Here is a 14,789-nt window from a genome sequence, read left to right as displayed (position 1 = left end):
AAATATTTTGTATTATTTGTGGCTATTGTGAAGGCTGTTTTCCCTGAATTTCTTTCTCAACCCATTTTTTATTTGTATAAAGGGTGACTATAGATTTTTTTCAGTTAATTTTTTATTCAGCCACTTAACTGAAGGTGTTTACCAGCTATATGAGTTCTCTGATAGAATTTTGGGGGTCACTTATATATACTATCATATCATCTGTAGATATACTTTGACTTCTCCCTTTCCTATTTGTGTCCTGTTGATCTCCTTTAATTGTCTAATTGCTCTAGCTATAAGTTCAAGTATTATATAGAAGAGATAGGGAGAGAGTGAACAGTTTTTCTTATTCTGATTTTTGTATAATTGCTTTAAGTTTCTCTCCATTTATGTGGATGTGGGCTTTCTGTAAATTACCTTTATTGTGTTTAGATATGAGACTTGTATCTCTGATCTCCCCAAAACTTTTATTATTAAGGGATGTTGGAATTTGTCAAAGGCTTTTTCAACATCTAATGAGATGATCATGTAGGTTATTTTTCTTTCAGTTTGTTTATATTGCGAATTTCATTGATGGATTTTCATATATTGAACCAGCCCTGCAATCCCTATTGTGAAGCCTATTTGATCATGGCAGATGATGCTTTTATGTGTTCTAGGATTCAATTTGCAAATATTTTATTGAGCATTTTTGCATCAATATTCACAAGGGAAATTCATCTAAAATATTCTCTCTCTCTTTCTCTCTCTCTCTCTCTCTCTCTCTCTCTCTCTCTCTCTCTCTGCTTTTTTTCTCCCTTTGGTATTGAGTCTTTGTATAGTTTAGGTATCAGGGTGACTATGGCCTTATAGAGTGAGATTAGCAATGTTCCTTCGATTTCTACTTTGTGGAATACTTTGAGGCATATTGGAATTTTCTCTTCTTTGAAAGTATAGTAGAATTGTGCATTAAAACCATCTGGCCCAAAGCTTCTTTTGGTTGGAAGACTTTTAATGAATGCTTCTATTTCCTTAGGGGTTATAGGATTATTCAGATAGTTTACCTGATCTTGATTTTGGTTTGGTAATTGGTATCTATCTAGAAAATCATCCATTTCATTTGAATTTTCTAATTTTGTGGAGTACATGCTTTTAAAGTAAGACATAAACAATTCTTTGTATTTTCTCAGTGTTCTGTTATATCCCCCTTTTCATTTCTGATCTTGTTAATTTTGATACTGTCTCTCTGCCTTTTAGTTAGTTTGGCTAAGGGTTTTTCTATCTTGTTGATTTTCTCAAAGAAACAGCTCATGGTTTCATTATTTCTTTGTATTTTTCTCTTTGTTTCAAGCTTATTGATTTCATCCCTTAGTTTGATATCTCCTCTTGTGCATGTTCATTTATTTCTATTCTAGAGATTTCAGGTTTGTTGTTAAGCTGCTCATGGGAGATCTCTCCAATTTCCTTATGAAGGCATTTAGTGCTATGAATTTTCCTCTTAACACTACTTTCATTGTATCCCATTAGTTTGTGTCTGTTGTGCCTCCATTTTCTTCAAATTCTAGAAAGTCTTTGATTACTTTCTTTATTTCTTCTCTGACCCAGTGGTCATTGAATACAAAGCTGTTAATTTTCCATGAGGTCATAGGCTTTTTGTTGTTGAAATGCAGCTTTAATCATGGTGGTGGTCTGATTAGAGATACAAAGGGTTATTTAAATTTTCTTGTATGTGTTGAGACTTGCTTTGCAACTGAGAATATAGTCATCTTTGGAGAAGGTTTCCTAGGGTGCTGAGAAGAAGGTATATTCTTTTTTGTTTGGGTGAAATGTTCTAAAGTATTTGTTAGATCCATTTGCTTCATAACATCTGTTTGTTTCATTATTTCTCTATTATGTTTCTGTCTCTAGGATATGTACATTGGTGAGAGAGTGGTGTTGAAGTCTCCCACTACAAATCAGTAGGGTTTAGTGTGATACTTAATCTTTAGTAATGTTTCCTTTATGAATGTGGGTGCTCTTCCATTTCAGCATAAGCACTCATAATTGAGATGTCATCTTGGTGAATTTTTCTTTTGATGAGTGTGAAGTGTCCTTCTTCATCTATTTTGATTAATTTTGGTTGAAAGTTTATTTTATTAAAGATTAAAATTGTCTACTCCATCTTGTTTCTTGGGTCCATTTGCTTGAAAAACTTTTCCCCAGCCCTCGACTATGAGGTAATGTCTATCATTGTTGCTGAGGTGTGTTTCTTGTATACAGCAGAATGATGGGTCTTGTTTTGTATCCATTCTGTTAGCCTGTGTCTTTTTATTGGGGATTTTAGTTCATTGATGTTAAAAGATCTTAATTTACCAATAACTGTTAATTTCTATTATTTTGATGGTGCTGGAAGTGTGTGTGTGTGTGTGTGTTCCTTCTTTTGGTTTTGGTGGTATTTTCTGTGTTTTCTTGGGTGTAGTTATCCTCCTTGTTTTGAAGTTTTTCCTTCTACTATCTTTTGTAGGACTGGATTTGTGGATCAATAGTGTTTAAACTTGATTTTGTTTTAAAATATCTTGTTTTCTCTATATATGTTGATTAAAAATTTTGCTGGATATTGTAGTCTGGGCTGACATTTGTTCCTCTTGGTGTCTTAAACATGTCTGCCCAGGCCCTTATACCTTTTAGAGTCTGTTGAAAAATCAGATGTAATTCTGATAGATATGCCTTTATTTGCTACTGTACCTTTTCCCCAGTCTAGCTTTTAATATTCTTTTTTGTTCTATACATTTAGTGTTTTGATTATTATGTGGTTGGAGAGTTTTTTGTTTTTTTTTTTTCTGGTATAATCTATTTGGTGTTCTGTAGGTTTCTTGTATGTTTATAGGCATCTCTTTATGTTGGGAAAGTTTTCTATGGTTTTGTTGAAAATATTTTCATGGAGATGGAAGGCTTCTACTTTTATTCCTATTGTTCTTGGGTTTGGTCATAGCATCCAAGATTTTTTGAATGTTTTGTGTCAGGAACTTTTTAGATTTAACGTTTTCTTTAAGTCAATTATGATATTTTGATTTCTTCAAAAGCATCCTCTATGCCTGAGATTCTCTCTTCCATTTCCTCTATTCTGTTGGTGATGTATACATCTGTAGTTCTTCTTCTTTTTCCTAAATTTTTCATCTACAGGATTGCCTCAGTGTGTGTTTTCTTTATTGTTTCCATTTCCATTTTCAGATCTCGATCAGCTGTATTTATTCCCTTCACCAATTTGATTGCATTTCCTGTGTTTCTTTAAGGGATTTATTCATTTCCTCTATGAAGTCTTTTATCATCTTTATTAGATTGGATTTAAGGTCATCCTTTTGTGCTTCAGCTGTGTTTGAATATCCAAGGGCTTGCTGTAGTGGTATGGGACTTGCTGGGTAATTATGGTACCATATTGCCCTGGCTCTTCTTGCTTGTGTTCTTACACTGACCTTTAGCCATCTGGTTGTCCCTGGTGTTTCCTGGTGTTCCATGGATGGTCCTGATGCCAACAGGACTCCTCAGAGAGTCAGGCAGAGCCTAGGGCCTGATGATGGAGCTCAGGGAACAACATGCCACTCACCTCTGCTGACTGGGCCTCAGGTGGAACTGGATGTTCCTAGCACCCAGTAGAACTTTTAGAAAGAGGGCAGTCCTGTAAATGGAACTTAGGGGACAGAATACAGCTCACCTCTGCTGTGTCTCCCTCAGGTAGAGCCTAGGGGCAGGGGATAGTCAGGGCAGAATTTAACCTTGGTACTCCTGGGGCCAAACATGGCTTCTCAGGAGGGAAGGTGATAGAGCTCAGGGGGCCAATTTAATTCTTTATGTAAAAATAAACAACTTATGTATCTCATTAGTAACTAAAATTGCTTCATTCTCAATAAAGCATATGTATTTTAAAGAAATATATTAAAATAAATTCTTCCATCATGAGTTAATTGATATGTATAAATAACACTTTTATATACCTATGTGCCTACAGACAAAAGTTTCCCATTCAGAAGTGGTACTAGTAAAAAAAAAAAAAGATTGGGAAGGCCTGCAGTAAATAGCACTTTGATAAAGCACAGAGTTTGTGATTCCATAAGTAGAACAAAGCTGGCCCTTTACTTTGAGATGATGGCATGCTGCTTCAGTCTGTGTCTCTGCTTGCTCAGATTTACTCACATCTGTTCTTAAGATACTTTGGGTGGATAGTACATACCTCCACATTGAATAGTGCCTCCACACTGAAAAGTCCATGCCTCCACATTGAATGGGATGTCAGAAGAAAGTTCTCAAGGGAGTACTTAAGACCAAACTGCTACTGCTGTCCACCTAACTTTCCACCCTGCACACATATTTTAAACAAATATATATATATATATATATATATATATATATATATATATATATGCATTTTCTTACCTAAGAAATATTTTTAAGAGATAGCAACATGGGCTAGTGAGCAAAAGGTAAAGGAATGTGCCTTGCAAGTCTGATCTGAATTCATAGATTGATCGATATATCCTATGGAAACGATGAAAGGACAGAACTGACTCTACATAGGTTTTTTTAATCTCCACACAACACAAGCCACACAACACATTTGCACACATGTGTTCCCTTCACATTAAGAAATTTAAGATATTTTAGATTTTGAATATATAAATTTAAAATTGATGCATCAGATTTTAGCAGATTTTTTACCTTATCATTCACTGCAGTTATTCAGTAAATACTTGTGTTGTATTTATTGTTCTGACTCATTAAATACTTGTGTTGTATTTATTGTTCTGACTCATGTATCTTGAAAGCCACTGTCCTCTTGAAGTTTCAAGACTGATAAAGTAAGAATAGATAGTCAAGAATTTAGAAAAATGAGAAAATATAAATCATTGAGACTGTCCTAAATCCTCTAAGGAAGTCATAAAGGTAGGTTGGAAAAAGCCTGGCATTAAAGTAGAGATGTTGGAAGTTTATAATAAGCTTTGTAAGATGCAGTGGGTAACTATTCCAGGAAGATAACAGAACAGCCAGCAAGTTAGGTACAAACTGTTAGTCTAGCTTCATACAGTCCTGGGGACAAGAGAGAATACAATTCAAACATGTGGTCAGGAGCATAACAGGCCCTGGAACCTCAGAGCCTATAGCAAAAGTGTGTGCTTCCTCCATGTGAGGTGAGAAGGCACATGAGCATAGGACAGGCATGATCTCAGCATTCTCAAGATGTTCATTAATGTTGAGTTATTCACTCCACTAAAGGAAAGATGTCTAGGTAGAAAGAGAACAGCAAGAAGTCCCTTGTGGCAAATCTGGGAACTAGCTCCACATTGCTGATAGCAATGGTAATGAGAGCTGGGAAAAACCTGTTTGTCTGTTTGTTTGTTTTTTGTCATTGAGTCTTTGAGAAATTGACCATGTGTGGCTATAGGGGAGACAAAAGGTGAAGAATTGCTACACAGCTTTTGGCCTGACAATTGCTCTTAGTTTTGATATAAATGAGTATGGAAAGAAATTTGAAGGACTTTGTCGTATAGTTTTGGAGAGAATGGGCAGTTGATCACGTGAGCCTGAAGCTTGGTCAAAAAGTCTGATAAGTGTGGAATTTATTTGCCTGTACTATATATAGGTAAGTAGGAAACATGTGAGGCCATACCCAAATGTAGACATAGATCACTTAGCATCCTCAGAGATCAGACAAGGTAGTAAAGAGGAATAAGTGAAGAGAAATATAATTGAACACCTAGAGAATTGAAGGGGACACCTAGCCACTGTGATGTTTTCAAAACCACATGAGGAGGAGGCAGAGTGTGACAAAATGATCAGCAGCATCCTAACCTCAAGCAGGGAATTAGCCTGGATGTGGTTTTGACCTTCATAAGAGCAGATTCAGAATCAGAACCTCTCCAGAGTCTTCACAGTTTACTATACAGTGTCAAGAAATGGTGTGGTTCCTGTTTTCATAAATCTTCCTGTTTTTCCCAAGAAGGATTTTAGTTCTGTTGGGTAGATGAATTAATAACATTTCTGTGTACTGGCCTTCCTAAATCTATCTGGAAATTAGATGGCTAAAGACAGAAATCTGTGAGGGCAGAAGTTTGGGTTATAATCAGGCATGCAAACAGATCCCCTGAGCTTATGGGTATTTGAAAATGTCATGGCTACACTTGGTAACATGAGAACAATGGCACCACAGAAGGAGAACAGAAGGCATGCTGGCAGAGCATATGAGCAGAGAGAAGACATCAAGTGAAATATTTTGTATATGCATTTTGCACAGTTTGGGTTATAGTAGCCTCTAAAGTAACTTTGTGAAAATTTTAATGTGAAAATTTTAAATACATTTTTTTCTTCCAAATCTGACCTTTCTCTCTGGAAAGAGGTAACTCTGTATGTTTTAAGTGGAGGATGCAGGCAGCCTCTTCTATATGCTAGATACTGTCAAGCCAATATCTCTTCTGTTGAGAGAACAGCCGTAGTAGTTGATGGTAACCACTGTACCTCTCTTCGTAACAGGGTTTTCCTGAAACTCTGATACCTAGTAATGTTGATGTCTTGGTGAATCAAGTGATTTAGTTAACAAGGACCTCCAGCCTGTGATTTAAATGACTAACCAGTTTGAAAGCAAGTGTAAGTCTGTGTGCATGGTGGCTGTTGAGATAGAGACCAGCTGGTAGAGGCCCTCATCATCTGGTTCTACTGGGCTACTGATTTTTTTTGTTTGTTTGTTTTGTTTTTTGACATCAGAAAGTGGTTCTGGCTCTGTTCTTTCCAGGAGTAGTCTTTGTTTCATCAGTTGATCCAGATGAGGCTCTGCTGTGATAAATCCTGTCAAATATGAGACTAGGAGACAGAGTAAGCAATTAATTAACTGAAGAGATCATTCAATGTGAAGTCATCCAGATCCCACACTTATCATCTACAAAACAGCCATGTAATGCTGTATCTCCAAATAATGGAATTCAGTTGGCTTTTGTTTTGTTTATTTTGTTCTGCTTTGGTTTTTGTTTTTCTTTCTTTTTTTTTTAAAGAACATGGCATGCCCCAACTAGAGCCATTCTTTAATTTATCATTGATTTCCATAGTTTTCAAGGAGCTAAAATTCTGGGCTGAAAACTATTGATCCCATCACTAGAGACTGTTTGGTCCATAACCATTGCAAACAGAATCTCCAAAAAACTGTGTTTTTCCATTAGATGCGTGGTGTAGTAGTATAACTGTAGATTTTGTAAGGTTTTCTCAGTACAATGTATACGTAATAGCAATGTTTTTATAGAATAAGTATATATAATGATTTCTATTATGAGATACCAATTTTAACCTTTTTATTATATTTCTGATTGATGTTCTTTTTTTTAATCTATAATATTTAAAGCACATGGATGATATTCAAAGTTAAGGATGAAGGAAGCCTGAAAATAAGATACTACTTCTACGTAAAACTGCTCACAGTACCAATTCAATATCCCACTGCCTGGTTGATGAGCATGTCAGAATGAACATTCAGAATATATGTGAATTCGCAATATGCAAAATTGAAATTATAATTATCATAATTATGGCATAGAAGTCATGAAGAAAATAATTCAACCACATTTTAAAATTTTATTTTATTTTCTATGTTAAAATTGAAAATGTAAAACCTTTCATTTTAGCCAGATTATTACAAAGATCTAGTTTTGCTGATTATTTTTATACTAGAATAATCTTTCATTATTAATCTATTTAAGTCATATCTCAAGTCAGTTCATCAGTGCTAGCAATTAAAGATAGAAGATGCATGTGCTCAATTTCAAGAATTAAAATAATGCCTTGGGAGTAAGCATTTCTTTTCTGTGGTGAATGGATTGTTGGGTTTTCCAATTAAAAAAGTCTCCATACTGGAAATGAGTAGACAATTATGAAGATTATTTTTGAATAGCCAATTTACATATTCCTAATTGTGTTCATTTCTTTTGAAAAATGAAGATTGGTTACCCCTGCATTTTTGTTATTAATACTATTGCCAACAAGTTTCTTCTATGAATGGGGCTTTGAGTGCCTTTCTGGATAAATGTCTGAATCATAAGTAGACTTGACTTATTTAATGAATGAAAAATATCCAAAGATTTACTAGCAGTTTTCAAAATTATATACACTGTATTTCTTTGGATTGACAGTAGCAACCAAGAGCTGCCTCCTGAATTTGCATTTGGCCTTTGCTACCTTAGCCAACAAGTAACATTTAAAATTCTTTTATACGAGTACAGTCTCCTGCCATAAGCACAGCAGTCTGCCTTCTCTGTACTACAGTGCCATAGTGTCATGTGATTAGGAGAACATGTTGAATTTTTTGTGAAGAATGACTGGAAAATAACATTTCAGATTTTTTATATTAAAGATATATAAATATGTTCAAGGAAATGAGAATAGATATGCAGTTGGGAGTAATTAAGTAACTAACTGATGTTAGTGTCAGTGGACTTAGCATTCACTGGGCTTAAACCAGTCTATGAGTTCCATTATGAAGAAAAAAAATGATACCAAAGACATGTATAACAATGGGATGCTTGGGGCAGATAGGATTTATAACTATGAACATTCTTTATATTTGCAAGCATGTGTGGATTTCGATTGTGTTAGAAAGACAGATGCATAAGGAAATGCCTTACCCCTTTGTGACTGGAATATACATTTCTATAATGTATTCTGTTGTTCAGCTTTTGTGTATTAAACTTTTCTTTTTGTGACCTAGGAGCAGATACCTTTTAGGCATATTGGTTAAAGTCATAAGTGAGGCTATGTGTATAGCTCTGGGTATACACCTAGCATGGGTGAAGGTGTAAGTTAAATCCTTTGCAGGACAGAGAAACAGAGACAGTGAGAGACACAGTGAGAGATACAGAGACAATGAGAGAGACAGAGACTTACACTGAGACTGACAGAGAGACAGAGACACGGTGAAGGCATTCATGAGGAAAGAGGTTAAGAGGCAGCCATTTCATTCCTGTAATGAAACCTGGCCCAAACTGACTAGTTCAAGAATAGACAAAGAGCAAACCATTAATCATGTTCTGTTGCTGTGATTGTGGGGGTTGTATTACTGCAGATTTAAGGGTCTTGACATAATAATATTAAAACTTCCAAGATTTTTTTAAGGCGACATTTGCTTTAAGACCAAGTAAAGATCACAATCAACTAGACACAGTGTCTCTGTGATAAGCATGTCCTACAAAGTAATTAATGTTGTTGGACTTGTTTGCAGCTGATTGCTGTGTTTGACGAACAAGAGCCACTCCAAAAGATTGAGAGCCCCAGTGGAAACCCAGTGGATCAGCAGAGCCCAGAAGCTTTCGAGACAGAAGTGGCTGCCCAACTGGCTGCATTTAAACCAATCGGAGGGGAAATCATAGTAACCCCTTCTGCTCTGAAGTTAGGTAAGTGGATTTTCCAGATGATGCCTTCCACCGGGTTGCATATTGCATCAACTTACTGCCTTTCTTTTCTGTGAAATTCATCATATTAATATTGTTATTTATAAAGATATCTGGTTTGTCACCTAAGTTATTTTTCTAAGGCTCTTTTCTGCTGCTGGAACTCAGGTAAGGAGATGCAGTTTTCATCTTGAACTGACAGTGACTCCCAATTGCATGCCCAAGAACAATTACACTGGGAGTCAGACTGTGAGGAATGCGGCTTGTCTGTTTCCGAGAAGAATCACTGTTTTTATAAAGTTTGTCATTTGGAAAAAGCTAAGGATTACCTAGGAATCCACACTAGAGATAAGGTTCCATTTCTGTCTTAGTCATCCTGGTTTTCTTCACATATTTGGTAGACATTGGAGAAAACAGTTGGGGAGTTAGTTTTGAAATTTGAAATCTCCTGATTTTTGTTTTCCAAAAAGGAGAACAGTTTACCTGGTGGTTTTATCCAGAATTCTTTGGCTTAATATTTGTTTCAAAAGTATAGGAAAGGAAAATAAGCATTCTTCTGAAATTTCTGCCAAATCATGTATCTGTTCTTGTGGATACTTTTTAGAAATAAGTTGAGGTCCATCTAATAACATGTCACTTTCCACAACCCACTAATTGTCAGTGTTTAAAGTATATTCTGTTTGGGTCAATTGTGAACATAATAATCTGAGTGAACTTATTTAGACTAATTCTCATGTCACAGACACAATCCCCACTTCTCAAAATGAATAAATTTTTTCTTAATGTTGAGCATGCACTTAAATTTGTAAAAACTTAGCTAGCAAGAAGGTTGGGCTGATAAAACTCCTGTAATCACAATGACCAGAGGTATATCCCTAGGACCCACAAGGTGGAAGGAGAAAACCAACTCCTTCAAGTTGTCCTCTGATTTCCACTGGTATATCTTAGAATGCATGCACAAATGTACACACACACATACACACACACACACACACACACACACACACACACACACACATCAATAGGAAATATTTAAATTGTAAAAATAATCTTTCCCCTTCACTTGAAGTTCAATATTTGTTGTTGGCATCTATGTTAATATACGTTTTTAATTGCAGGACTCAGGACTTAGTGGCAGGCAGATATCTGTGAGATCAAAGCCAGTCTGTCTACCTAGTGAGTTCCAGGACAGCCAAAGCTACATAGTGAGATGTTGTTTCAAAAAATAAAATAAAATTACTGTTAAATTTATTATATATAGCTGAACCAAATAACCTTGTTTGGTCTTGATTTTCTGAAAAGCTTCTGTAGTATCTCTTTTAAAACAAACCAAATGGAAATTAATGACCTATGGTCTTTATAATTTCCCTGCATATTTTGGAATCAAAGCTCACAAAGCAGTCTGCATAGATAGTGAAGGGCTGGTTGGCGGCTGCTCCTCTTCTGGAGCCAGGCTTGTGGCTTCAGCAACCTTGCAGCCCCATCGCTCATTTGCATAATGGATGCCTTTTTATCCATTATGCAAATGGTATGAGAGGAAAATTAGGCAATAAGGGAAGACGAAAAGAGAAAATTGCTCTTGCTTGTTTTAATATTCTATTTATAAGCAAGTGCTGTGGGCTTCAAAAGACAGACTCAGGGTATCCCTGCCTTGGGAAGCCTGTTTCCACCTTTCTCTTGTGGGTTTCTCAGGGCAGAAAGCTTGCTTCCCTTTTTTATTTCACACCTTCTTTTGTTGGACCATCTGATCAAAATAAATAGTAGTGTTGAATCCAAGAAGAAAACCCAACTCACATTCTCTTTTTTTCAAAGTAGATTCTTTTTTATTTGTAAAAGACTTACTTTATTTTTATTCGTTTGTGTTTGTGTGTTTGTGTGTGTTATATTAGAGGCTAGAATAGGATGTTGAATTTCTTAGAGCTATAGGCTCACAGCCGTGAGCCACTGGATAAGGACATGGAAACCAAAATCAAGTCTACTACATAAAAACTTTCTTAACCTCTGAGCCATCTCTTATGAGCCCCTCTTTATTTGAAACTGACTTTTTTCATTAGATGGGAATAAAAATAATATTGTTTATTCAATAGAGTCCTTATCAGTCACTACTGTAAAGAGACTATATTGAGTGATTTCAACACTTACTTCTTTATTGGTCAAATTTTTTTAAGAATGAATGTTGTTTAGTCATGTTTTCATATTCTCTTTCTCCACAGATGAGGAGTTGGGACAGAGTTTAGTATCTCATCCAAGTCACACACTGAGTAGGTGGCAGAACCAGGATGTGAACTCTTGCTGGCTCAAATGTTAGGAACCAGTTCACTGTACTATTTCTAAGATGCTGTTCATAGAATAAATTATTGTTAAGACTTTCTTGGAGATTACTTTGAGGATATGAACTGAAGCACAAAAAAGGCTGAACATTTAAACTCACACATTCAATGTCATTGAGTTTAATGATGTCATAGATTAAAAATGACAGAAGCTAGCATTTTTTCATGTTGCTTGTTTTCTATAACAAAACAATTGACAAGAAGATTAGACATTTGGCCATAGTGAGCTAACAGTTAGGAAGCAGAGGCCTGTCTTCTAGGCATTTCCAAATCTGGTTAAGTTGACAGTGAAGACCAACTGTCACACATAACTTCTTAATTGAAACAACTTTAGAGAAATGGTTGTCTTTCAAATACTTTATTTTAGTTATAAAAAAAATCCTCAGAGTTTTATTCTGATAGAGAAGTTAAATACATAACACGAGTTCTGTCTCCACCCATTCCGTTTTCCTATTGGTGTTCTTACAATAGGAGGTAGTCTATACTGCATCAGCATGGGGCTGGGCAGTACATATCAGTGGCTCTTCTGGGCTGTGACTGCATTATGTTTTGAGGTGCACCCCAGCTTCTTCTTGTGTCAACCCAGGGAGGGGCTTGCCAGAAGAGAAATAGCACATCTGTTCCAGGAGCTTATCATGATGGATTCTTAGACAATGCCAGACTTGGAGCCTTAGGCCTTCATGGGCTCTTGCCCTGTGAGGCCTTCATCTCTGATCACATTTCATGGTTGCTTATCCTACCTGCAAGCCACTGTGAGCCATTTATTATTTAGCAATTTCTTTCAATTGTCTATGTGTTTGTTTAAATCCTGCTTCCTTTTCCTGACTCTCTTCTTTGCTTTTGTTTGTCTGATAAGCTCTCATGTGCTAGTTCTCTCTAATCTCAAATGCTTAAATTCTGTCTAAATCTTTGAGACAATGCTATATGCAAATGTACAGCAAGTAACTCCCAGTTTTTCACTCAATGAAAATATTGCTCTAACCTAAAAAGGTATGCAATTCCAAGTCTTATAAACTAATTGTGTGTGTGTGTGTGTGTGTGTGTGTGTACATTTATACTTAATTTGCAAGCTAGGTTTTAAACCAAAGGGCAATAACATAATTCTAATGTCATTTATCTAAATTATTTCTACCATGAATTTTTTTTTTTACTTGATTCTATAATGGCTAAGTAACTGGCCCAGTCTCAGTTCTAACAAATTACTAATTGACTATTATCTTTTATCACATCCTAGAAATAGCTAACACAACAGTCTACTTAGAAAAAAATCTGGGGATGAAACAGCAGGTAGAATTGTAGAGAGTTATAGAATCTACTTGGACTTCAAAGTTGTCTTGTTCAAGAATTTTCAACCCCCACAAATAGACCAACAGACTCAGCTAACCTGGACCCTTGGGGGCTCCCAGAGACTGAATCACCAATCAAAGAGCATATAAGGGCTGGAACCGAGACCCTCTTGTCATACAGCTTGGTCTTCATGTGGAGCCTCCAACTACTAGAGCTAACACTGAATCTGTTGCCTGCATGTGTATTCTGTTCTCCTAACTGAGTTGCCTTGTCTGGCCTCAGTGGGAGTAGATGTGCCTAGTCTTGCAGTAACTTGAGGTGCCAGGGTAGGTTAGTACCCACGGGGGCCTTCCCCTTCACAAAAGTGAAGGGGAGAAGGAAATGGGGAGGAGCCATGGGGGGGCTGTGATAGGGATGTAAAGTTAATAAATTTATTATTATTATTATTATTATTATTATTATTATTATTAAAGTAAATTAGTTGGAAAAAACTTTAGAGCCTGTTAGTACTTGTAAACAATTTCAGTGATTTGAAAAATTTGTGATTCTAGTTAACAATAACATTGTTGGTTGCTTACATTCTGGATGCTATTGCATTCTCCAACTCTCCAAAGTAGAGTTAGGTAAAAGGGAAGACAGGACTATAGGATTTTGTGAATAGATAGTAAGCAGAGTCCAGAAGCTTCTTAGAGGTCCCATAGCAAGGAGCTCTCCTCTATTGTTAGGAATTATGCACCCCTTAGAATAAATGTTATAAATACAGTTACATAGGCTTTTAGAATTAGCAGTTGTCTAAGTGACTGACACTACTTTACAAATGAATATGTGAAAACTTCAGTTCCTTGTGTGCTCTGAAGCTGAATGACTAGTTGGTTTAAAACTGCAATTAGAATTGGGTCTCTAACACCACACCTCTACATTTATGTGACATTTTTTAATGAACTGTATATTTCAATTATCCATGCCCTTTAAATACTCGATATGATAATAATAACACTTCATATCCTTTGGAATTGAGATAAAGTATAAATTAATAAAGAGATACTATGAATAATTATAAATTTAAAGCTAATGAAGGAACCAAGACTAGAAAGTTGAGGTGCCTCAAGTTGCTTTTTATTATGTTGCTGGCTATTGTCCTCTCACTTCATACATGCCGTGTGCTCTGTGTGTGTGTGTGTGTGTGTGTGTGTGTGTGTGTGTGTAGAGGGGAAGAGAGAAAGAAAGAGAGAGAGAGAGAGAGAGAGAGAGAGAGAGAGAGAGAGAGAGAGAGATTACATCAAGTCAGTATGTGAATGGAATCACGACAATACTTTTACTACAATGTAGGCATCTCTACATCTCTGCTGACACGTCATGTTTAGGGTCAAACTGAGGGCTTTCACTTTGAAGTTAGAAGAATAAGAGTCTTCTACCTTTTCTATGACTGTTCTTTATATCACCTTTTTGGTCAGTGGGCCCTGATACTCTGTTCTCCAAAATACATTGTATAGCTTCTTGGGACTTGGGAAAAAGTGACCTGGAGCTGGTACAAGTCCTGAGTTCCAGGTGTGTGTTCACACCCATTTAACTTGTCTCTCTAATGATTACAGCTTTCTACACAAAAGCAGATGAGGCCCCATCTGGATAAAAGCAAACATTTTAAATGAAGAACCCACAGATTGCTCCTGGTTATGTTACCATTATCTTCAGCTTCTCATCTATAATCGAAGCCTTTATTTTGCTTCTGAGAGCTGTTATTGTCTTTGGAGTATTTCACTGACACCTCACATCTCTGTGTCCCTGTCACTTTCCATCTCATGACCCCAATTAA

General features: G+C 36.2%; 1 protein-coding gene across 2 annotated transcripts in view; it reads left to right on the top strand.

Moving 5' to 3' along the window:
• The window catches only part of Pard3b (par-3 family cell polarity regulator beta), a 960,833-nt gene that overhangs the window by 345,546 nt on the left and 600,498 nt on the right, over positions 1–14,789 (top strand). For both annotated transcript variants that reach the window (XR_013109510.1, XM_034497678.3), the window contains exon 3: positions 9,191–9,362. Coding sequence is in view for 1 of the 2 variants with exons in the window: in XM_034497678.3 (XP_034353569.1) it covers positions 9,191–9,362 (172 nt within the window). In the remaining variant the exon portion in view is untranslated. The remainder of the gene's footprint in view (positions 1–9,190; positions 9,363–14,789) is intronic.

This window comes from Arvicanthis niloticus, chromosome 3 (assembly GCF_011762505.2).
Source record: "Arvicanthis niloticus isolate mArvNil1 chromosome 3, mArvNil1.pat.X, whole genome shotgun sequence".
Lineage (NCBI taxonomy): Eukaryota > Metazoa > Chordata > Mammalia > Rodentia > Muridae > Arvicanthis > Arvicanthis niloticus.
The sequence above is the reverse complement of the archived record's forward strand: the minus strand, read 5'-3'. Positions and strand labels throughout refer to the sequence as shown.